Source organism: Bacillus rossius, chromosome 2, assembly GCF_032445375.1.
Source record: "Bacillus rossius redtenbacheri isolate Brsri chromosome 2, Brsri_v3, whole genome shotgun sequence".
NCBI lineage: Eukaryota > Metazoa > Arthropoda > Insecta > Phasmatodea > Bacillidae > Bacillus > Bacillus rossius.
Genome location: NC_086331.1, coordinates 106,649,201 through 106,672,733, shown reverse-complemented (window position 1 = coordinate 106,672,733; position 23,533 = coordinate 106,649,201). Strand labels below are relative to the sequence as shown.

The 23,533-nt window shown below is 37.3% G+C and overlaps 1 protein-coding gene across 1 annotated transcript in view; it reads right to left on the bottom strand.

The window, feature by feature from the left end:
* Window positions 1-2,078: 2,078 nt before the first annotated feature.
* Window positions 2,079-23,533, bottom strand: part of LOC134529570 (uncharacterized) — a 62,538-nt gene continuing 41,083 nt past the window's right edge. Inside the window, exons 2-4 of the mRNA XM_063363797.1 lie at window positions 13,297-13,833; window positions 9,662-9,821; window positions 2,079-2,284 (exon numbers count right to left, since the gene is read on the bottom strand). Of these exons, the coding sequence (XP_063219867.1) occupies window positions 9,693-9,821; window positions 13,297-13,833 (666 nt within the window). The 3' untranslated portion in view covers window positions 2,079-2,284; window positions 9,662-9,692. The remainder of the gene's footprint in view (window positions 2,285-9,661; window positions 9,822-13,296; window positions 13,834-23,533) is intronic.

The window sequence follows — 23,533 nt, the reverse complement described above, 5'->3', positions numbered from 1 at the left end:
AAAAAAAGGGGGGGGGGGGTTGTCTGTAAATTCGGTTTACGGACGATAATTTTACGTCATAACGTCATATAAAATTTTTTAAATTGCTGCTTTTAAAAAGCCCGCCTTTACCTGTTTGATATTATAGAAGATTTTCTCCCACGGTGGTTGGCCGGTTTTTGCACGCTCGGATCAGGCGGAATGTGACAATGAGTCATACCTTTTCGCGCGTGGAGCCGGCGTTCATCGATTTATAAGTCGTTATCACGTCAAAAACATCAATGTTGATATTATGCCTTCGATATCTCATATCATAGGACAATGTTAAATAAAATTTTTTGTCGAATTTAAATTGAAATGAATAGTAAGCTACCATTTAGTGTCTGTTTTGAATTAAAATGTTTAATACGTAGTCAATGTCTCTTTTTTATTGTTTTTATTTTAAATCATTACACTAAAAGCGACTCGCTGACATAAGACGTTGCACGCGAAACCAACGGCCGCGAGTCCCGATACATCCCCACTGATTTTTTCTGCTGATTCCTGAAATAATTCTAGAAAATTGGTAGGATGTTTCCTTACTTTCCACCACTAATTAATCAATAAAACTTAAACAGCAAACGTGAATCGTTCTCAAGTGAAGTATAAAAAATATGACGTATTCACAGTTCTCAGGTTGGAAATGTTGAGATTGTTTTTTATCTGTTCTTAATGGAAATTGTTTTTCTTTAGATCTATATGTTAAAATACTCTTCTAGTGGTTTTCTCAGCACATGCTAAAACATTATGCTGGAATCACAATATCATGTGACAGCTCCGACACGACAAAAACAACATTACCGCCATTAAAAAGTGAGGTCGTGAAGTCAGCCCACGAAAATTTAACCCCAACAGCCCATCAGAAACATCATGTGGGTATTATTAATGATGTGGTAACTTAAACATATTTTTCTGTGAAATCATTCATGCTTAAGTTTATTTTATCGTTCTTTTGATATACATTACGTAAAATAAAATCAATTTAATTGCCACATCAGTACTATAGATGGCTATACGCCTGATGGTGACAATCTGTCGTGGCATTTTTAACATATGATATAAATCATGCAATATTTTACTTACTTAACGGTCGGTTGTCAGGGAATTGTGATTTTCGGTCACTAGATTGCATTTCATTTCAACTAGTGACCTGGAGATAACACATGAATTAGAATCACAAGACTTTGTATGCTGCTTATTTCTACAAATTCTTTCTAAGATAACAGACATAATTTACTTTGTCATTCGAGCATTAGGACTTTATGGTTGCGTTTTAACTTATGGTAGTTTTCTATTATGGCACTTTTCCGTCGCCCCCAAGCGGAATTCTTTTATTATGGTAGTTTTCCAGTATGGCAGTCTTGCGTTGCCCCCCCCCCCCCAACCCGTCAAAACAGAAGGTATAGTACCATAATGGAAAACTACCATATTTATTTAAAGATCGTGTTTATATCTATACAGTGCTGCTTCAAATAACCAATTTTTGGAAACATTTGTTTATACTAGTGCGCGAACTGTTGAGTTGATTTTTGACGAACTACAGAAAATCACCGCCAGAAGTGCTATCTGTAGCCTTTTAAGTTAACCTAAGAAACAGCTAGGGGGTTAACAGCGCTACCTAGCGAAGTATTCTATACGCTACTTTGAGAGCAAAGCAGTTGTGTTCATTCCATAGTGTATAAATAAATATGGCATAATTCCACTTCGTTATGGCAGTTTTCTGTTATGGTACTTTTCCGCCTTTTCCGAAGAGGCCAGGTGGAATTATGGCATTATGGTAGTTTTCCATTATGGCAGTCTTCCGTCGCCCCCCCCTCCCTCCTGAGCAGTTACCCGGCTTGCCCGGCATCCCCTCCTGCCCCCTAGCATGTCGTAATGTTTTTGAAGTCACTTGCTTCTTCGCCGTCGCCATATTGCAATCCCCGAACATTGTAGAAACAATGATCGACTATTTATATTGTTGGTTTATAAGTTTAAATTAAAATTCCCATTTGTTTCTTCGGTTTCTAGTTCGGCCTCTTAAAGAAAATAGGAAAATGAAAAGTAAGGGAAAAAAATAGTTTTGGTGCATTATATGTATTGCTTAAATAACTTACATACTATATAACATGCGAAAATAAAATAGATTTAAAATAAATAACAATTGACAATGTGATATAATTTCCATTGTCTTTCTTCATTGTATATCATCTAAGCCAATATAACTCTTCAGATTTCTTGCACGCACCATACGTGCAACAGTTGTTTGTTGGTACTTCCATTAAGCCTGAAAATATAATCAACAAATCAAAAAGAACATACAAAATATTTTTAAAAAATCTGAATATAAAATTTTTGATCAGGAAAATTATTTAACAAATCATTATTTTTTATACTTATTAAGTTATTACTTTCAAAAAGGATATTTTTAATGATATGAAGTCAGCGCTGGAACCATTATTAATATTTTGGTTTAAAATCCACCCTGACCCTTATCTTATTACTCCAAAGCCATAACTACAAATATGCCAAGAAAACACTTGAAAATTCTTTTAAGACAAAAATGTTTTGTTGAATCAACATTAAATAAAGCAAGACAAAATCATTTGTAAATAATTATACCGAGCTAAGAATAAAAGGAAAACATAGTGTCAAAAAATGCAATTGAAATGTTGTTTTTAAACTTGTAAATGAGATTTAAACTAGCAATTCTCTTGTCTAGCATGTGAGAACCAATTGTTAACATGATCAGAGCAGGCGTCAAACATAACATCGTCATCGTTTATACCTGCCATTTATAATCTACAAAACTGGTTAGTTGTAAAGCACCTAAGGTGTCCATTGGAATACGTTGAATATAACAAACACTTTAATTTAATATACATGTAATATTTATTAAAATTTATATTTCTTTTAATATTGTGAAATTGAAAATTATATTGATATACTTATAAATACATATACATAATTATATGTGTGTGAAATGATAAAAAAAATATTTGCCAAAAATTGTTTTTAATGAAGAACCTCTTGAAAAACCACATTGCTTATTAATTGTCTCTGGTCATTCATTAATCTTCTATGCTGTGGATTCGTTTCAATATACACAAGGATGGCAACCATACCGGCACGGCAGTGTGATTAATATTAAGGTGCTCAATTGAATAGAGTTCACAAAAACATTAGCATGCTACAATTCAAATGTGCCTTAATATCTATTCGCGATCAATTTAATCGTATGATTAGCGGTAGAACATTGAAACAACAGTGGTTGGTAGTTTCATATTTGCAAGTGGAGGCCAACAACTTGAATTACATTAAACTTATATACGCGGCCATACCGTAGCAAAAATAAGCCACAGCTAGATACTTTATCATTGAAAAATGCTGGAACTATTTGCCTCGTCAAAATATGACGCTATCCCCCATGCATATTATCTTCGCTCTAGGGATTCGGCAGCAATGCTTGGAGGAACAGGTTAGCAAAGAGCAATGAAAATGTTACACTGTAAGCACATGAAAACAGAATTAATACAGAGTTACAGGGTCAGTCAGGGAGTCAGTGATGAACGTATTTATATTTTAGATAATGTAACATTCTGAATTTAATCAAATGCTACTATAATGCTTAAACATAACAAACTAATGTCTTATTTCTGCAATTAAACAAGTTCTAAAAATTTCAATAATGGCTTAGTAACAAATACATTCCACGAAATAAGTCGTTAATAACAAATGTATATAAAAAAATTTCAATGTAATCTTACGATTTATTTTGCACGCCCGTTCAGAAAGATATACGTTGGATTTGAAAAAGTACTCAAGAGTAATTGTAGTAACGTCTATAACACCTATAACCATCATGTTCATAATGATTCAGCTATAAAATATATATTTTTATTTGATTTCATAATGCACACTTGATATGTATTTAATATATTTCGTAAAATATTTTATTAGGGTAGAGACAGTAAGGGGTAATGAAGCAAGTCAACAATACATGCAAGCATTGTAGTATTTACAATGAACATAGAAATCAACATAACACTGTTTGTCGTTGTGTTGTCAAAGTTTGTTCGTCTATACTTACTGTTCTCGTTCCACCTGTATATTCGTTGTCAGCCATCTGTGATAGTTTGTGCTGTAATATTGTTCCGACTGTTTCCTTCAACGGAATTCTCTTTGCTGTATGTACATTGAACATTTGACGTAGACTGATTTTGGCTTGTTTTTCTGTGTATTTGTGTATTAATCTTTCTTTGCCCGTACTTCAGTTTTTCTCTATGACATACATTTGAAACTAGTTTTTGAGACATCAAAAACTGAGATACATATTTGAAACAAAATAATATTTACTTAGGCTATATTTAACTGATAACCAGGTTCAACATTACTCATAGGCATCTATCTATAGGTAGATTATTTTACAGATAAAGATGAATACGACCTACTGTCATTGTTACTGTTTTTTTTTTCAATTGTTTACCCAGTCTTAACTGTTCATTTTGTTAGTGTAGTATTTAAACTGTATTGTTAAGTCACTGGGCTCGTATTCTGTTTGACTCGAGTTCGAATACTGATCCATAAATACTGATATTTTCCGAAGTCGCCCCAGGGATGGTTCTTTACTGCAGGCCATTTCTGATTTAAGTTGTGTGTCTCCGTTTCCTATGACCTCGCTGTCGAGAAGACGTTAAGGCCTTAATCATTAATTTATTATTGTGCTAACACCTTACAGACATCGATGTCATTAGAGACGATGAGAGACGATGAGACGCCAATGAAGCATTTACGGAATGTATGAGTGGGAGAGACGGGAGTAAGCCGATAAAAACACACGGGCTAACGGCAACGCCCGCCACATTTCCCACTTGAGATAAATCCGGCTATGTTTGAACTCGTGTCTGAGGAAATGAGATTCTTGTGAACCTAAATACATCAAAAGTTAGTAAAAGTATATTTTTCAATACTATCCGCACTTAAGTTTCACTTGTTCACCATATGGCGTTATGCCTTTGGTCCATTAACTTTTTTTTTTTTTTTTTGACATTAAGCAGACGAATGATAAGATTCCCCACACGATTTTGTTTGCATATTTTCAGCCACAAGCGAACAACATGCCAGTGTCACAAACGGACTTTTTTTATTCGATTTTTCATCAATGTTTTCAAGTTATGTGCAGCTGTTTTGCGCAAAATTTTTTTGTTTTGTTTTGTTACAAGTCCGTGTTGTTCAAGTACAGTCCACTACCTGACAGTAGAGTTCTGCCTCACCTTGTATCTTGGTTCAAATAACTCGGATACTTACACAGGCAATGTTTATCTCAGATAAATACTCGGAAAACACAACGCACTACCCTTGCTTGATAACTTCCCTAATGCTTTAAAGTGCATATCAAATCCTTTAACGTTTTTCCTTTAAACACACAATACGACAATATTATTCTCAACCTGACGGTGGTACAATCTCAGAGCTTGAAATGGTTGCGTACATTCTTGTTTGCTCCTCCTGTTATGAATGTTTAACGGGAACACAAGGTCACATTCGGCGAATGATAACTTCTAAACACACATTGAACGAAAAGGAAAGTTACTTTGCCATGAAACTGTGCGTGGAGTCTTAGCGGAATCAACACCACGGCTACAATGAAACACCAGTTATTAGTTGTCAACAGTTTTCCTTCTTTAGTTCGTGGTCCTAAAATTTATTTCCAACATTTCTCCAAGCTGTGCTGTCTTCGGGCAGTGGTCAGTTCTGTGGATGTTCGACACCCAAGTCCTTTACGATATGCTCGCTGAATTCTCTCCTGAAAGTCTGTTTGGTCTTCCATTAATCAATAGTCCCCGTGTTTTAAAATACATCCCTGTCAAGTGTCTTTACGTTAACAATGCACTCTATATATGAAATAGTCTTTTGCTCAATAAAAGTTTACTAACAGAAACATACGGTAAAAAGACGACACTGATAAGCATTTCAGTGGGATGCGCTTGTAACTGAACCTAATCTACACTTAATCGAAATATTTTCTTCTGTCCTAAAACTCATTTTAGTATTTTTAATATGCATACATAAATTCTAAATATTTCAAAATAAAATGGTTGTTAACCAAATCAATGATTGCACTGTAAATATAACTGTTTCACGACACCGGCTTGATACTGTTTTTCGAAAATACAACAACTTATAGCACAATGGTTGTCGCTACCATCGGGGCACTGCGAACACAGCAAACACGTGTACGGTGCTTCGAGAATGCAGCTGCCAGCAACAGTGGTCCAAGTGGGCCAGCATCACAACTTACTAATTAGAAAACAATTTTAGAAAAAAAATTGTATTATAAAGCTTGTAGATTTTATGCTAATATATATAACTACCAATAAACTACAAATATGTGTTTTTCGCGATACTTATAAGACAACGTTTGGTTGGACAAAAACTATGTGTCACTTCTGTACTTCGAGGTATAAGACTAAATGCCCACTTTTGTTCAAATGCATTTGTTACAGTGATCTGAACTAACGCGTCACGCACTTCATGGTTGTATACAACACTAAGTCCAGCCACACATAATATAAAGCTTATCACAGAATTACAGGCAAGAAACACCGTGTTAATTGAAAAAATTATAATGATGAAGAAATAATACTTTGAACTTAAATCAATATTGTTTACTACATATTAATATTGTCAGTAACAAATAATTTATTAATCAAGGGAGGTTTTGAAAGAAAAAAATGTTGCAAGGTGCCCTCCAAAACTATTTCGTTTTGTAACATAGTCTCTCATGCAACCGAGTAAGTGTTCAGTAGTTCACCAGCTAGCTCAATATTCGGTGCGTGAAGATTTTACTCCGTTTTAATACTGGCGTAAAGCTGCAACTTCCAGGGTCGCTAAACGACTTGCGGGGCTACGAGAAAACCCTGTTAAATACTTTTGAAGATGTATGTAGGGCCTCTGTTACGAAAGTCATTGAACAAACTACCGATGCTGCAATGTTGAAATGTGAAAATTGCTAAAACGGGTGTTTTCACGATCAAATATTTTTTTATGTATGAGAATTCAGGAAGTCATGCATATCATCTTATTGTACATTAATACTACAACAAAAAATTATTCAACAGAGACTCCCACCAGTTCAGTGCCTTGCGCGTAATTGTGACGAAGACTCTGAGATGCAGGCCAGTACCTATCACTCTAAACACCCCCATGACATGCTACAGACAAGCCACTCCGAAATAACACCTGCGTGACTCGATAGACTTCTCTTACGAGACACGGTGGAAGTTCGCTTGGAAAACTCCGTACCAACATCCATGGCCGCTGACCTGCACTGCTCTATGGAAGTTTAGGGCCGGTATTCCAAGACACAAAATTAAGGGTTAAGATGTTGAATATGTTCACGATAGGATACGGCCAGTTCCTTATTTTTATGGAACGATTATGGTGTCCTATCTGTTGCCGACCTGTGGATGCCACTTCAAACCGCGCGCCGCCGAGCGCCTCCGCTCCCTTCCCCTTATCAGTCAACCTCCACCTTCCCCTTCCTTTTTTCCCCTACGCCGATTCCCGTGACTTCACTGGGATTATAAATTTGTAGGCCCCCTGTATGCTCAAGCAGTCGTAACTTTAAATTAGTGTGAAGTGTCCATGTTCTTGTTGTTTATGTAGCTGAAATTATCCTGAGGTTAGCGTTCTATTTTCTATATTCTAAATTCCTGTTTCGGCCACCACTTTTAGAAAATTTGATTTTGGTTGTCCTGTGTCTGCTTAAATTGCTTTGGAGTTAATCAGCTGTTTGAAGCATGACTGCTGCGCCATACCCGAACCGTGGCGCGACACCCCCAGATTTAATATTCTCATTCTTATTATAGCCTTAAGTATTGATTACCTTGACTGGCCGTGCTTGTACAAGAACGTACTTTTTTTTATTCATTGCTGTTGGCCGTAACTTGTTGCTCTATTTTATTACCTGGCTATGGCCGTTGGATCGGACAGACCATAAGCACGAGCACCCTTTTTGAATCTCCTCACGAGGAGCAGTTATCTTGACCTTCTCGGTTTCTGTGTAATGAATCGTGTTGTTTCTATGAGTTAGTTTTTTAAAATAGGCTTGCTTTGTAAAGTAATGTAGGGGTCTCGTACGGCGTTAACTTCTTGTTATATATTTGGATACGTTGCTAATGGTATGATATTTTCACGAGCGGGATTATATATTAACTTTTATATTTATTGCAATAACATTCGTATATTTTGTAATGACTATGTGTCGAATAATAGTCTCGAATACAATGACTCGTACCTCTAATTGTATCATCACAAATGTGAATAGTTAATGCAATTTCATATTTATTCTAAGCAATAAATTATATATTTATTTTTGTAAATTTGGTTGTGCTTTACGTTTCTATCCCTTGTTCGCTAAATTTCACAACATGTTTTACTTTCTTCCATGACCCATCTAGCTGGGTTTTATTCAAATTAATTAATTAATTAAATTAATCACATGTTTATTTTGTTGGTAGCCCCTCTAAGGCTGCACTCCGCGCATGCGCAGCGCTCACTTTTATGTTGATTTCGTGCAAATGGCGTACTCACATCTGGCTCCATTAACACGTACATAGTAATATTTGTAATCATCGGGGGACGTATTACGCGTGTTGATGTGCCAAATGAAACTTTATGATAGCGAAACCATCCTTGAATACATTTGGTACGCTTTAATGGTCATAACAAGAAATAATCGCAACTTTAAAGGTACTTAAGAAAATTAGATAAACAGTTATATTTTTGTGCGATGATGCTGCTATCTCTAGGATTTTTGCCGTAATAAGTGTATCAATAGATGCGTAAAGTCCACTAGAATGCGTTGGAACCAGTTTCTAGCCTCGCGCAGGGCATAGTCAATTGAAACGGTTACCGTTTTGTTACCTTACTGTGGTTCGGTTTGGACATGTACTGGAATACGGCACGCGAGTTGGTGTCAACAAGGCAGTGCTTATTCGCTACCTTACCTGAATGTCTATGAAAACCGCCCAACCAGCTGGCCGTTTTCATGAGTGTGGCTTTCGACTGTGTGAAATTTTCCACAAGAACTTTCCCACAAGGTGGACATTCTGGCTAGTCAGATGTTTTGTGGTTGATGATCCTTATGATAAAATACATCGTTATAAAGACCAATTCGTTTTTCAACACCGAAAAATACGATCTGCTGCAAATATAACATACATATGATAAAATTAATGTAAATATTCATGTTTTATTTAGGGTATTTCGAATTACGGATTACCTCAATATATAAAATCGGCAATATGCATAAACGAATACTGCAGTAGTAGTGGTGCGTCATGCTAGTTTAAAAATAATATTGGCTTCTAGTAAAGCATGGTGATTCATGGTGACGCAGGGCGACCCGTAAAGCTGTGTCGTGGAACACCAAGCCACCCACAGGAGAGAAGTTGGTGGTTTCCCATTGCCTTTGTAGCATGGAAGTGAAGAGGAAAGACAGTTTTTCAATCTTAAAGTATTTCATACCTGGTTGAGAGTCGAACATAAGATCTTCGCTCACCTGCAAGACTTACTGAACAATGCACTTAGCAACCCAAATTGTCTTATAAAACACTTATCATCATGCAATTTCTTGAAACCAAACTTTCTTGATACGAACCTTACAAAGACGTCTAGTGGTCAACACATGTCTAGCCAGTGAGTATATGTTGACTTTGCTTGATGCTTGCTGGCGAATTTTCCACACGATGATGCGCGAAAGTATCCTTTTCTAGGCGACTATTAGATGCTAATGGCACGTGTTTTTCTTTTTGCATCTCCTGAATAAAGATCACAAGGCAATTAAAGTTGAAGCTAAAACTAGACACATTTTACTGTTTATTTAAAAAAAAAAGCATAAAATTACTCTTTTTTAAAGGATTAAGTCAACATTTTCTTTGGTTTTTAAATATCAGCCGTGGCTAAACAGGACACCGGAAATATTTTCAACACTTCTGAAGTCAACATCCTTGAACTGGAGAAAATATTATGCATTCATTCTGCTATAACATCTGTTATACCCATGGGCAGTGGCGGATCCAGGATTTTGATTTGGGAGGGGCTTGACCCAGCTGAGGCTAGGCTTTATCAAGGCAAACACTAAAACAATAGTGGACCCAGATACTTTTGGAGGGGGCTTGAGCCCCTTAGCCCCCCTTCTGGATCCGCTACTGCCCATGGGTATAAAAAGTGCATAAAAGATTGTATAGTAGAATATACTTAACTACATACACACGATACCTAGAATGTTATCAGAAAACCAGCCAACACAGTTGCCGACCAAAACAATCATATTGGGGAAGGATAAACATGTTGTTGTCAATTTAACAAAATACTGAAAAAAATGATGAAAATTGCAGCTGTTTATGTTAAAAATTATGTAAACTGGTGAATGAATTTTGGATATTTTCTCTCCTATATATCATTTGTAAAAATAATACAACAATGTTGGTATCAAATACACAGCAATTTTGAAATTGACGAACATTGATTTATTTATTTTTGGTAGGTTGGTTTCAAAACCTAGTAATATAAAATTTAAAGGATACAAGGGAAATAAATTGGCTTGTAGGCTTTTCGAAGAACAATGTTACGCCGGTGTCACGAGGCATGGTTATATTTGTGGTGCACTCATTTATTTGGTTATCAGCCATTTTATTTTGAAATATTTAAAATATATATGTGCATCTCCAAAAACTGCTTATGCCTCCAATGTTTTGCATTCACTTGGATAGGACAACACTCCCCTTGGCCACTTTATTCATACCACCGATGTTTTCCATTCATTTGGATGGGTTGTTACTGATATAAGCTGTCACCTATAACTTTCTTCCTACCCCACCAGTTTAGTCGAGCCGATTCGGGATTCTTGCAAGGAGAGGACTCCGCTCTCACTACCATAGAGTGTTACGCTGCCCGAAGACCACTTCGCCGCCACTGCCTTGACCACCACCTGAATAGAATATGTCATACTGCCCGAGACCACCGGTGTGCGGAAATAGCTTCGATGTGGCTAAGAGTGTCTGTCACCAATGCTTTGCATTAATATGGCTGACAAACTCCTCCTGTCTTATCTGCTAATGCCACCGATGTTTGGAATTCATTTAGCTGGATCAAAACTCCCTGGGCCTCTTCACTCGTGACAGCGAGGTTATGCATTGATCAGCTGTAAAAAAAACCTGGTCTCTCTGCTAGTGCCACCGACATTTTATATTCACTTGGATGGGACAAATCGCCCTGGTCTGTTTTGTTTATACCACCGATGTTTCTAATTCATTTGGATGGGTCAGCACATCCCCAGGACCTTTCACCCAGACCTTACAGAATTCTTTCAAAATCAGTTGCATCCATTTCCACGGCAGAAGCCAAACCCATACTAGCCTTTACCATTACATAATAGGTGACACGAGCAGAGAGTCCAAGGAGAGTGTTGATTTAGCCAAGTGAATGCCAAACATCGGTGGCATGGGCAAATAAGTCAGGGTGAGTGTTGAACCAGCCAAATAAATGCAAAACAGTGTCGACACTAGCAAATAGGCCAGGGAGGCATGTTGATCCAGCCAAGTAAATGCAAAAACATGGTAGTACCAACAGATAACAATGTTTTTTACTCAGTTAATGAATGCAAAACTTCGGTGGCACGAGTCATACTAGCTAACGGGCTAACATACTGTACAAGCCCACATATGTATGAAATATCTAGGCAGTAGAGCCGGGTTACCCTTGTTGATACTGGGACTCCCTCCTGAGGTTTAATATACTGGCCCAGATCGCATGGTGTGGAATCGCACTGTTGATGGTGGCTCTGATCACTTAGAGCATGATCCAAGGAGTCCCCACTTCATTAAGTGGTGGATGCAGTGAGCAGTGACACAGCTCTGGTACTAGCCTGGACAGTTAGTAGAAGTTGGATGCACTAGGACCAGGTCATAGAATCTCTATGGCTGAGGGGTCTCAGAAACTTAGAAGACTTGATTAAGCCCCTTGGGATACTCTTGGGATGAGGCATCCCTTGAGTCAACCACAGTTTAGCCTAATAAGGTTGAAGGAGTAGGTGGAAAATATGCAGGTACGAGTAGTTTCAGCTTTTAAATGTAGCTCCTGACCAAACACCTCCAAGTTGTGTTAAAATGGCATATCCATTTCCCTATGGCTATTAGGAGCTCGTATTAGGGGCTACCCAGCCCTCACTGGAGTAGTTATTGTCAAGTACAGCACATTAAACAACAATTGCAGCATTTATAAATGAATCCTTGTACCACCCATGTTTTACATTCACTTGGCTGGATCAACACTCCCTCTGGCCACTTTGCTCGTGCCACCGATTTTGTACATTCACTTGGTTGGATCAAAACTCCCCCTGCCTTATCTGCTTGTGCTACCGATGTTTTACATTAAATAGGGCTGGTAAACACTCTATTGGGCCTTTTCATTCGTGTCACCGATTTAGTGCATTCGCTTGGCTGGGTCAACACTCCCCCTGTCCTTTCTGCTTGTGCCATTGATGTTTTGGAATAACTTGGCTGGACCAACAATCACCCTGGCCTCTTTTCCCGTGCCACCGATGTTGTGCATTCACTTGGCTCGGCAAAAAAAAAACACTTGTGTCTCTGCTTGTGCCATCGATTTTGTGCATTCACTTTGCTGGGTTAAAACTCGCCCTGTCCTCTCTGCATGTGCCACTGTTGTTTTACATTCACTTGGATGCATTAACACTCTCCCTGGTCTCTTTGTTAGTGCCATCAATATTATTACTAATGAATAAATGTTGTTTGCTGGATAGGATTTGGCTGTCATGGTGCCTCTGGAAGGTTGGTATTCTAGCTGAGATGTAAATGAGAGCTCTCTAATATTGTTCAGAAAATACACATGAAACATTTCTTCTCTGGTTGGTAATTTTCTTATTAATGTAAGGCTAGTTACTAACCTATACAATTTATAAAAAAGTAAATCTTCAAATATTGTAAATTTCATATTAATTTTAATTTTAAAATGAATAATGTTAATTTTTGGGAGCCAAAATTCTAAAGAACTCTGTGACATTGTTTCGTGAAACAATAATATGAAAATTTATTATAACCCACCGACTCCTATACATACATTATTTACCAATATTTACGATCCAAACTGAAACTACTTGAATGTTTCAGGGGAAACTCTTTTGACAACAACTTTTAAAAAATATTGTTGCGTGTTTGTAAAGTTTTAGTTCTTACACTATTACAACATGGAGACTTTATGAGTGTGTATACTTACTTTTTGCTCTTGTATTTCATCCCTGGAAGCTCTGTGGAAAGTGTTTGCAATATCGACGCTGATTGGGAGAAGCAGGTCCGACGACACATCCGAGCTGGCCTTGTGCTGGTCGTGGCCGGTGGTGAACATGGCGACCACCTGGTCCAGAGACAGTGAGGCCGAGGACGTCATCACATTGGCCGACAGCAGCGCCGCCAACACCAGCCTTTGTGGCGGTGACATGCTGCGCAGTATCGGCAACACCTGACCCAGGAACTCCGACATCCCAGGTCTACGCATCGCCTCCATCATGGGCCTGTAGATGAACACTTCTTTCCTGAGCGCTGGCTTGCCACCCGCCATGAAGCCAGAGCCAGTGACGTACACGCTTTCCCCGAAGCCTTCCGTGTCAGTGGAGTTACTTGTACCGAACGCATCGGCATCCAGGTGGTCGTAGGTCCCTTGGGACAACCAGTCGACCGAAACATCGTCCAAGCTTCTGGTGGACAAGAATGGTTCGTCTGAAGGCAATGCAAAATCCAGGATGAACATAGAGCTCTGTAACAAAAGAAATTTGTTTATGGTAATTATTTAGAATAAATAATAATATCCATGCACACAAAAAATATATAAGTTATTGCTGATGATGCATATTGTAGCTCATATTTGAGCATATTGATTCCATTAAGCAGCATGGTTTTACCTAACACAATACTCCTGGGTTTGTAATGGCAAAGTACTTCAGAACATTTTTGCACCTGTTTTTGAGGCATGGGAGTGATTGATGACACTTAAACCACTCCTCTGAAGCTGGCCACGAATCAAACTCTGGGATCTTTAGCCTAATCTTAAGGATTCATGTTCACCGGGTCAAAACATTCAGAAACATGAAAGTTAACATTAGTGGTGGTACTACAACCTGGAGTAAGCATTGCCACCTGTTCGCATCTAACGACAATGCACCATTGACAAATAATACTTACTTCATGAAACATATAATTGTCGGTCAGACAATTGGTTTTGGGGCCTGTCTGACTCGGCACACCACATAGCTCAGAATATTTTAGGAGTAAGGTTATTACTAGCTTTGGGTTATTTAAATGATACACTGGGCATATAGTAGACCTAAATTATATTATATATGACTTCTTTGTGGTCTAATGGCTCGAGAATAGTGTTGAAGAATGTCTGTAAGTGATTTTGGGGCAACTTGATAAATACTGAACCTAAAAATAGGCAGATTGAAATAACTTTGTGTGTTTTAAAATAATAAAAAATTGTAACTTACATAAAATCACAAAATCAACTATAGAATTGTTGACTATATAATAAGTTGTCTGTATTTCATTGTCGCTGCTAATCTTTCATTACATTTAAGTTACCTGTATTTCAAAATGTCTGCTGGCCAAAAATATACCAACGCTGAGGGACTCTGATTTTATTAGCATCATATGGAGTGCTCAGGATTGGGGGAAGGACTGTTTGCCACAGTCTTCACTCCATATCCACCATGTTTTTCGTCCCACGGCTATGCTCAAAGGCTTAAGACAGGCCCAGCAAGAGGCCAGTGATCTCCAAACCACTTGAGTACCGACCAGATGCTCATAGTTAGGTGACACTGCTGCACTGGTTAGGACAGAGCCCAGAACAAGCCACATGCGCATGATGCCTTGGCTAAACAGCTGCCAGACACACCTACACAAACCAGATAAAAATATGCCGATGAGGAAATCTAATTTTTTTTATTATTTGTGACATGCGATGGTATCAACAAATATTCCTTGGCTTGCTGTGTCGACCTTCTTCCCTCTACAGGATGTTTTCCTGTTGTTTTATGTTAAAAATAGTGTTTACATGTCTCCCTTGCTGAAAGATGAACCCAATCTAACTTTGGCTGGGATTAATGAAAACAGCGGTTACAATAGACCGTGAAACAAGTGAAGCAAGAGCTAAATATCAATTTCAGCATTTTACGAGTAACAAGAATAAGATATATGGAACATTTGTTCGGTAGTTTAACAAACTTAAGATGCATTTTGATCTTTAAACTGACACTAGAATTGCAGATGTGTGTTATTTAAAAGAACATTAAAGCAATTAATATGTATTTGTAAGACTCATAAGATATTTTTAATGCCACGAAAATCATTATTATTTTACTAACAAGTTAGTTTGCCTCGTATTTGTAATGGTAATTTAAATATAGATTTTTGGGAAATACTTCATCCATAATGTAAGATTTACAGGTGTTTTAATAATTTAGTAAGTTCACCCATCTTTTGTATTACTTACATGATAACCAAACGTTACCTATGAATCACCTGGTCTCCATAAATATTCTCTATAAACTAGTTAATAAGCTACCAAATTCTCCGACGTATTATTTCGCTCCGGCCTTTTTCGATCCACCTTTACATTCATCTAGTGGTGTGTGTATTATAAATAAATTTTATGTGACCCTTCAGTGTTACACCTCTTGAGTTTTCTTTGCCTCGGACGTTTACAGTTTTTAGTTCTACTCAAGTGTAGAGTAAAAGGAACACCAATGTGTGCCAGTGCTCGTCGACATCGGCTGACACCAGATACGACGTGTGGTGATGAGATTAGGGTGGCACATAGACGGAATGAGTGGATGGGGGAAACAAGAGTACCCTGAGAAAACCCACTAGTTTGCTGCGCTGTCTGCCACGTTTATCGCTTTCAAATATTTCAGGTTTAACCTGAGCTGGTGGCGGAGGAGCCGGCTCATCAACTTCAAAACTGCATGCGTTGATATCGATGATGCCCACCCGAACGAGAGACTGTGTTGTGATGTATACCCCCTTCATCTCTCGAGAGTGAGTTCCCCTACATCCCTTACACGCATGCGTAGTGCATGTGGCTCGTCGTTTCCTTTAGTGTTATGGCCTTGGAAGGCCTTCAACTAGCTCTGGATGAGAGATCCTGTAGAGTACTGTATGTGTAAAGCTTTGAGCTACCTCTGCACTTCGCGGTGAGCAAGAGGGCGGCGAACACCAGTCGACTTGGGTTTCGGGCTTCCTTTAGAAACATGAATGTATTCTCTAAAATACTTTTTGATGCACTGTTCTGCCTGTTGGCTATGCTTCTGTGATTTTTTTGCAAATTAATAATGCCGCGTAGCTTTCATTTGGTGCTTTCATGCCACGAGGTGTTTATTGTTTGATCTTGCTTGGCATGTAACATGCACTTGGCCCCTCCCTCGGTCTCAGTGCGCTGCACGCCTTTCTTAGCGAGTCGTCCATGTTTTACCCTAACATGTGCCTTAAAATTTATAGCCCTTATCGTAAAGTCTCTGGTGCATTCTAGCTATTTTTGGTCATGCTTGTCGGTATTTAGGTCTTGCTTTCAAGTTTAATCTGGTCGCTGACTTTTCCCATGCACGACTGTGGAACTCGTTGCTCATCTAAACATCTTTTTGTCTAATGTTTTCGTCTTATCAGAGAGTTAATAGTTTGAACTTACCTTGTTGTCGAGTATGCCCTGTTTTAATATGGTGTCTATTTGTACTTTGCCTAGTGTAGGGTTGGCTCGGGTTGGATGCGTTTGTTAATTGCGTTTTGCATGAGCGACCCATTATTTGACCTTTCCCACTTAATATGTGATTGGTAACATCGTGTAACACACGAGCGAGTAATTCCCTGGATGTTTTCATGAACGTATTTATCAGTGCATTGTAATTAATCTTAAATATAAATTTTGTATAACCCGTAATTACGTGCAAAGCCTTAAAACTTTATGTGACTTGACGAGGCCATTAAATTTTCTTGTAAAAACGTTTTTTTTGTAATGTTTGCTTATGTACTGTTTAAATCTTAAGGAAACTTCAATGTAGCCAAGTTCGGTAATCTTTGACATGGCTATTGTAACTGCAATACTTAAAGCTTCTCAGAATGCCGTCCAGTGAGAGTATCTATGAAAGACTAAATATCTCATTTTGTACCTTGTTTTCAATGCTCGTTTTGAAGGTTTTTTCTATGACTTCCACGCTGTTTGTCCTAAAAACTATGTATTTTTGTACGTTTTTTTTAGCGCTGGATTACAGTAGGCCAGTACAACTCACCTGGGAACAGATCCCTGATCACTGAGACGGGAAGTGAGTGACCAGGCCACTTTTTTCTTTAAATCATCGGATCGTTAGTTATTGAAGTGAAACTTCTTTAATGAGGAGGCTACAATTTTCGAGCGTCGCGAAAATTCCGTAGCATGATATATGCTAGTTATAGCGGCCAGAAGAGGAGACCACAGGGGAGAGGTAGAAATGACGCAGCAGTGATACTACGGAATTCTCGTAACGCTGCTTGTATTTTTCTATTCCTCAGTTTTGTAACGGCTAACGATTTGCGCTACCATATTTATTTTATTTAAATTATCTGCAATATATTTATTCGTGAAATACGTTTTTCAATATAATACTGAGTATTTATTACGATAATTGGTGCATAGTTTTATAGTTTGATTAATTTTTCATTCGAGCATAATTTGTTTAACATGGAAAAGATAATCGAATATTCAATACTAAGACTTGATTTAATTGGTGAATAGTTTTATATTTTATTGATGTTTCATTTAAGCATTTTTTAAACCATGGAAAAGATAATTGAATATTTAATAATGAGACTTATTATTTTTATTATGCTTACTAATGTTCGCAGTAAATCCTGGAAAGCTATTTAGAGAATTGTTTACAAATAACTTTAATTACTGCAGGTAGCGAGACAACACAAAAATAAAATTCCCGAGTAAAAATACGAACCTAGTATTACTGCGAACACTATTTTGTAGTGATACAGTTAATGTCATGTAAATGTACTAATTTACAAATATCTGTAATTTTACATGAATATTTTTCTTCCATTTACAAAAAAAATTACAGTGCGTGGGTAGTAGCCACAAGGGTAAATTGGAGTGAAGTATTCTAACTAAAAGTAAAAACTAAAAGTATATAGAAAAATTGTGTGTTGAATAAGCATACTATAACTTTTGCTGAGGCATGTCAACGAAATTCTCTAGGAAGGTGGGTTGCTAACTCTACATACATGTGTCTCCCCCTCCTCCCCTTTTTCAGTTTTTACATGTGTCATGTTCCTGAAAATGTTTTGCTCTCTTTTAAAACACAATCTTAGCTACACCCATGCTTACAGTAGGTGGATGTGATTAGTCTGCAACCATCTTATCTATGTCATAAGTATCTAATTGTCCAATCCAATCGTAAAAAATACAGCAGGTCATGCAGTGTTTTGAAAACGTGTTGACACAAATGTCATTAGTGAAATACTGCCATCTGTTATTCGATAACGATGTCGCCTCGAACTCGGTAAGTTGTTAGTACCGATCATCTCGAAATTATTTTTGCGCTCAATAATTGGGCAAATTAAATTATTAATCTTATAACTGAAACCCCTCACTATTAAAAAAAGGTGATTGTCTGTAAAGTCGGTTTACGGACAAAAATTTTACGTGATAACGTCATAAGAAAACATTGATGAAAAATTGCATACTTTTTAATTTTCAAATATTTACAGTTTTCGCAAATTTAATTTAAATAAATTTGTTTAGAAAATAATAATCAAAACCATTAGTTAAAAAGCCCGCCTTAACCTGTTTGATATTATAGAAGATTTTCTCGCACGGTGATTGGCCGGTTCTTGCACGCTCGGCTCAGGCGGAACGTGACAATGAGTCATGCTTTTTCGTGCGTGCAGCCGGCGTTAATCGATTTATAAGACGTTATCACGTCAAAAATCAAAAGTCTACAAACATTTAAGAGATTTTACTGTCAAATAAATAGGACATCACTAAGTGATTTTTAACAGCATTTTAAGGAATCTTTTTAAATGTTTTCTCAGTAAAACATAATTCTCATCCCTTTTATATCTTTTTGAAAAATATGACAGATCTTTTTTAAAACCTAACAGTTTACGTAATACTGAATAACTTAACATATAACATACTTAACACCGAATAAAGTAAAAGGAAATAATCATTTAAATTTAGTTTTTCGCGCTTTCATACTAACGAATATTTGAATAATAGAACAAAAATTCAATGTCCACGTAAGGCTTAATTCAATGCCTAATGCACCTAGATCAGTAAGAATTTGTTGATCCATTGTTAACCTCTATATCCTGTTCAACACACTGAAAGATCTTCCTGCTTGAGCAACTTAAACAAACGTATGCAGAATATGCGCTCGCAACACACACATTAGGGAATAAATTTTTAAATTAATATATAAATTTTAAAAAGTCTCGCATACCGAGGAGCTTAAGAAACGTGCTCTCATATTTCTAACTCCGGACAAAATTATACTCAATGTATATTTAGTTTGTCACGTAACAAATATTTTTTTAAGCTACTCTTTTTATTACCTGCATGTTCAGCGATACACACCAATGTTTCTTGCGAGAGATTTCGGATCTTTGCAGTTACGGGTCGTTTAATTAATATTCCAAACATACTGAAGACAACTGAGTAAAAAACAATACACACTCATATAAAACACGATTATGCTTCACCAACTGTGTGTTCGTGCTGAGCTTAGCCCATTGTAGCACGCTAAAACTGAACGAACATTGTAGACAATTCAAGGAGCGTCAATAAATGAGTTAGTTACTGGCTGCAATAGGAATTTCCCCGCTCATTATATGGGCATCTCCCTCATGCAACATCTACCTGTCATGGCCGGCAGATATTTCATTGCCTTATCAAGTTTTTAACATTCCGCCACCAAGCGATAACCATGCCCATGGACGTAGCCCCCTGGAATCGAAAAGCCCTCAACTGAGGGGGCCAGATTGCGCTTGCCAGATCGTAACTGTGAAACTGGAATGATTAATGCTAACCGGTGGACGCCCCCCCCCCCCCCCCAGAACTCCTACAGATTTTCGCCCATGACCAAACCTCAATCTCATCTAAGATGAAACTAAATATCTTATAAATTTTTTGTCTCTCCTTGCAGTCTGTTATCATAACTCTTTCGTGCAGATTTCCTTGTACAAAATTACCATGGCCACAATTAGGGTAAAGATGGTTTTTTTTGCAAGTGCTATGAAATATTGCAAGAATTGTGTGTCTTTTTTCATTTGTTGCCATGTATTTTGGCAAATAGTTATTTTTAATAGTAATTTTGTTTGTACAGTTTACATATATTTAATTAATGAATTGCGTTATGTACAGAAAATGTTTTCATTGTTCAGAATGTGTGAACTTGCGTGTTATTTAATTTATCTTGCACATTCGCTCTCTGTTATAACAGTACGAGATGAGGTATTACAGGAAAGGGGTTTATAAAGTGTATTTGATATGTCTCTTAGTATTACAATGACGATACTTGTCTCGTTTTGCTATTTCGGCTGTGCAGGCAGCTAACATTTAAATTAATTAAAATTTTGTGCTGAATTTGCAGAAAACGTTTATGTGTCTTCGCAAAACAAAGACGACGCTTATTTTCTGTTGGAATATTGGCTGTTTAGGCACTTATAATTTAAATTTCTTACAAATGTGTGCAACATTTGTAAGGAAACGTTGCTGTTTGCTTACTGGCAAACAGTACCGTTTCCTTACGAGGATAAACAAATTAAGCTGGAAAGTATTCCGAAGTTTTTATACTTTGTATATGCACACACAGTAAAAATAATTGTGTTCTTTTACAAACACGTGTATGAAATTCTAGTTTCTAAAGATAGTTAATTATTTTAGGTTTTATAACACACTTCGGTACAATATATAAAATTCATGTTGCATATTTACAAAATAAATAGGATACTAAAAAAAACTGTTTTGCGAACTCGGAAAATGTAAATCTCATAAATAAGATCAAAATTATGTTCGTGTACTACAAGAAATATTTTTGGAATCTAGTTATCAAAAAAAAATTATACTCTGTACCATGGGCGTAACTCCCGGGGGTTGGAGGGGGGGGGTGTCCGGAAGCAAAAGGCCCCTCTCTGAGGGGGCTAGCATGCGCTTGCAACATCGTAACTGTGAAATGGGAATGATAAATGTTCTCCTCACCCCCTTGGAATACTACAGATTTTCGCCCATGTAATGTATACATTACTTTGAGTTCGTGTGTTCTCGCAATTTGAAAATCTTGCGTATCCTGAACTATTCAAAAGCATAGGAATCCTTATATGTACTGAAACATGAATTTTATACTGTTTACCATATAAAAAATTGACATGGAAGCAATTTTACAATGCTTTTTTAATTCTTTTTGGATTGCAGTAATATAAAGCTACTTTACACTACTTAAAAAATATTGGAGGCGGCATTATTTTTTTATGAATATATCTATAAAGCCATTTTCTTAAATAAAGTATATCAAAATACACTATTAAAAGCAAGCTCATGTTTCTCTATCATTCTTTTATCTAAATCATCGTTGTAGTTAATCAGTTTTCTGCGCCAGCAATAATTATGCGATATGTTAAAGTTATGCTTGGACTACATTAAAAATTAAGACTGCTTTCTGCTGCATCCTCTTTCCTGCGGTCAAGCTTTTATTATTAAGTGTTTTTATTTCTAATGCTTCTCAAAAAACAGTCGTACAAAAATTTTCAGAAAAATAAATTTCTCAAAAGTAGCAAATATAAAGTAGTTTATATCGTACACTAACATCCTTAATATTTTTTAAATGCCAATTTATATTTGTTCACCTTTGCTGTAACGTAATTTCTAGGTTGACTTATTTGGTTGTGATAATTTCCTTTGCCTTTTTTTCCTTCGGTACATGATTGAGTTTTCCTGCACAATATTAATTTGATATCTGAACGATATTTGGTGAAAATTTGCCGCGAGCTCGTGAGTGAAAAGTAATATAGTAACTTACTTGATGGACTGGCGAACTCAAAGTAGCCCATTTTTGCTGTATCTCTCTTTCTTGTGACCAGGATCCTTTTCGGTATATAGGAGTGCTATTTCACCTTTTTAAATTAGTTGTCGTTTAGGATTGGGAAATACCTGCATTTTTAGTGTTGCTTACTTGAATTTCGTTCAGTGGCGATTTGATGGCTGAAGTGTAAGGTGGCTGCCCTGCCTGATGCTGGGATTCAGCTGAAATTTGCAGTGGAATCGTCAATGCAAGACTATAAACTCCTTGTCAAGTACGAGATCGCGTGCCCTAGTTCGGGAAACTCCTCAGGTAGTCCTTCAGGGTGAGGGGGGAAGAGGGGGAGAGAGAGTAAGAGAAGGGATTAGGGACAGTACATTCGCGCCTAGAACATCTTAGCCACGTATATAGCAGACTTTCTGCATGGTAATTTGGCCGTTAGACCAATGTAAAGCCTAATAGTATAAAACCTCTGATCAACACCAGGAAAACACTAAACAGAAAGCCTTTTACATCCAGGTAGGGTGCTAGGGGTCATAGCCCTGTGGCGGCGTATCGCCAATAAGAGCCTGCAATCTTGTTTCCTCTGGCACACTTCTGGCAAGCGAGTCGCTTTCTCGTCGGTGGCAGAGTGTCACTACCACTGCCGGCGGCCACACTAGTCGCCGGTGCTGATAGCAATCTCGCTTACGGCCCCGCCTACCCGGGCACAGCTTCAGGAAAAACCACACGACTTGAAAACTAATCAAGATATCCGAGTGGCGTTTGTTTACGAAAAGCACTTAAGAATTCGCCAATGACAGAAAAATACTTTTAATTTGAAGATTAAGTTTTTAAATTGAATTTTTAGAAGAGTTAAAATGGCTAAAAGGCGTGTTTTCAGTGTAATTTTTAGGCGTAAAACAATCGGTACAGATTCTTGAAAGCACTTAAGGGACTTTCATTATACTTTTTCTCTATTTCTGTGTCTTTAAATGTTATGGTCATCGCTCCAATCTCATAATTGTTCTTTGCACGACGAGAAGACTACGCGTCAGTTCAGAGGCGACACCGCGCTAGAAGCACCAGTGAGCGTCTCGCTTATCATTCCGAATAGACGGTCCCCTTAACGCAACTACACTGCCTGGTCAACCCACTGTTCGCTTAGCTTCCACATTTCAAAACACGAAATCCTCAAAAATTCAACTATATTAAATTGAAAGCCTATTTGATTACGGGGACCATGTGCGAGTAGGCTGGTTTTACTACACCGGTAACGCTCGCGCTTACAACTTTTCTTGCCGATGAATTGACAAGAATATTCTTACCATAGATACAAAAATAAATAAACTGTTTAAGACTTAGAATGCGTGAAAACATATTTTTTTAAGTAAAAAGATTTTATCAGTATTATACTGACGTAAATAT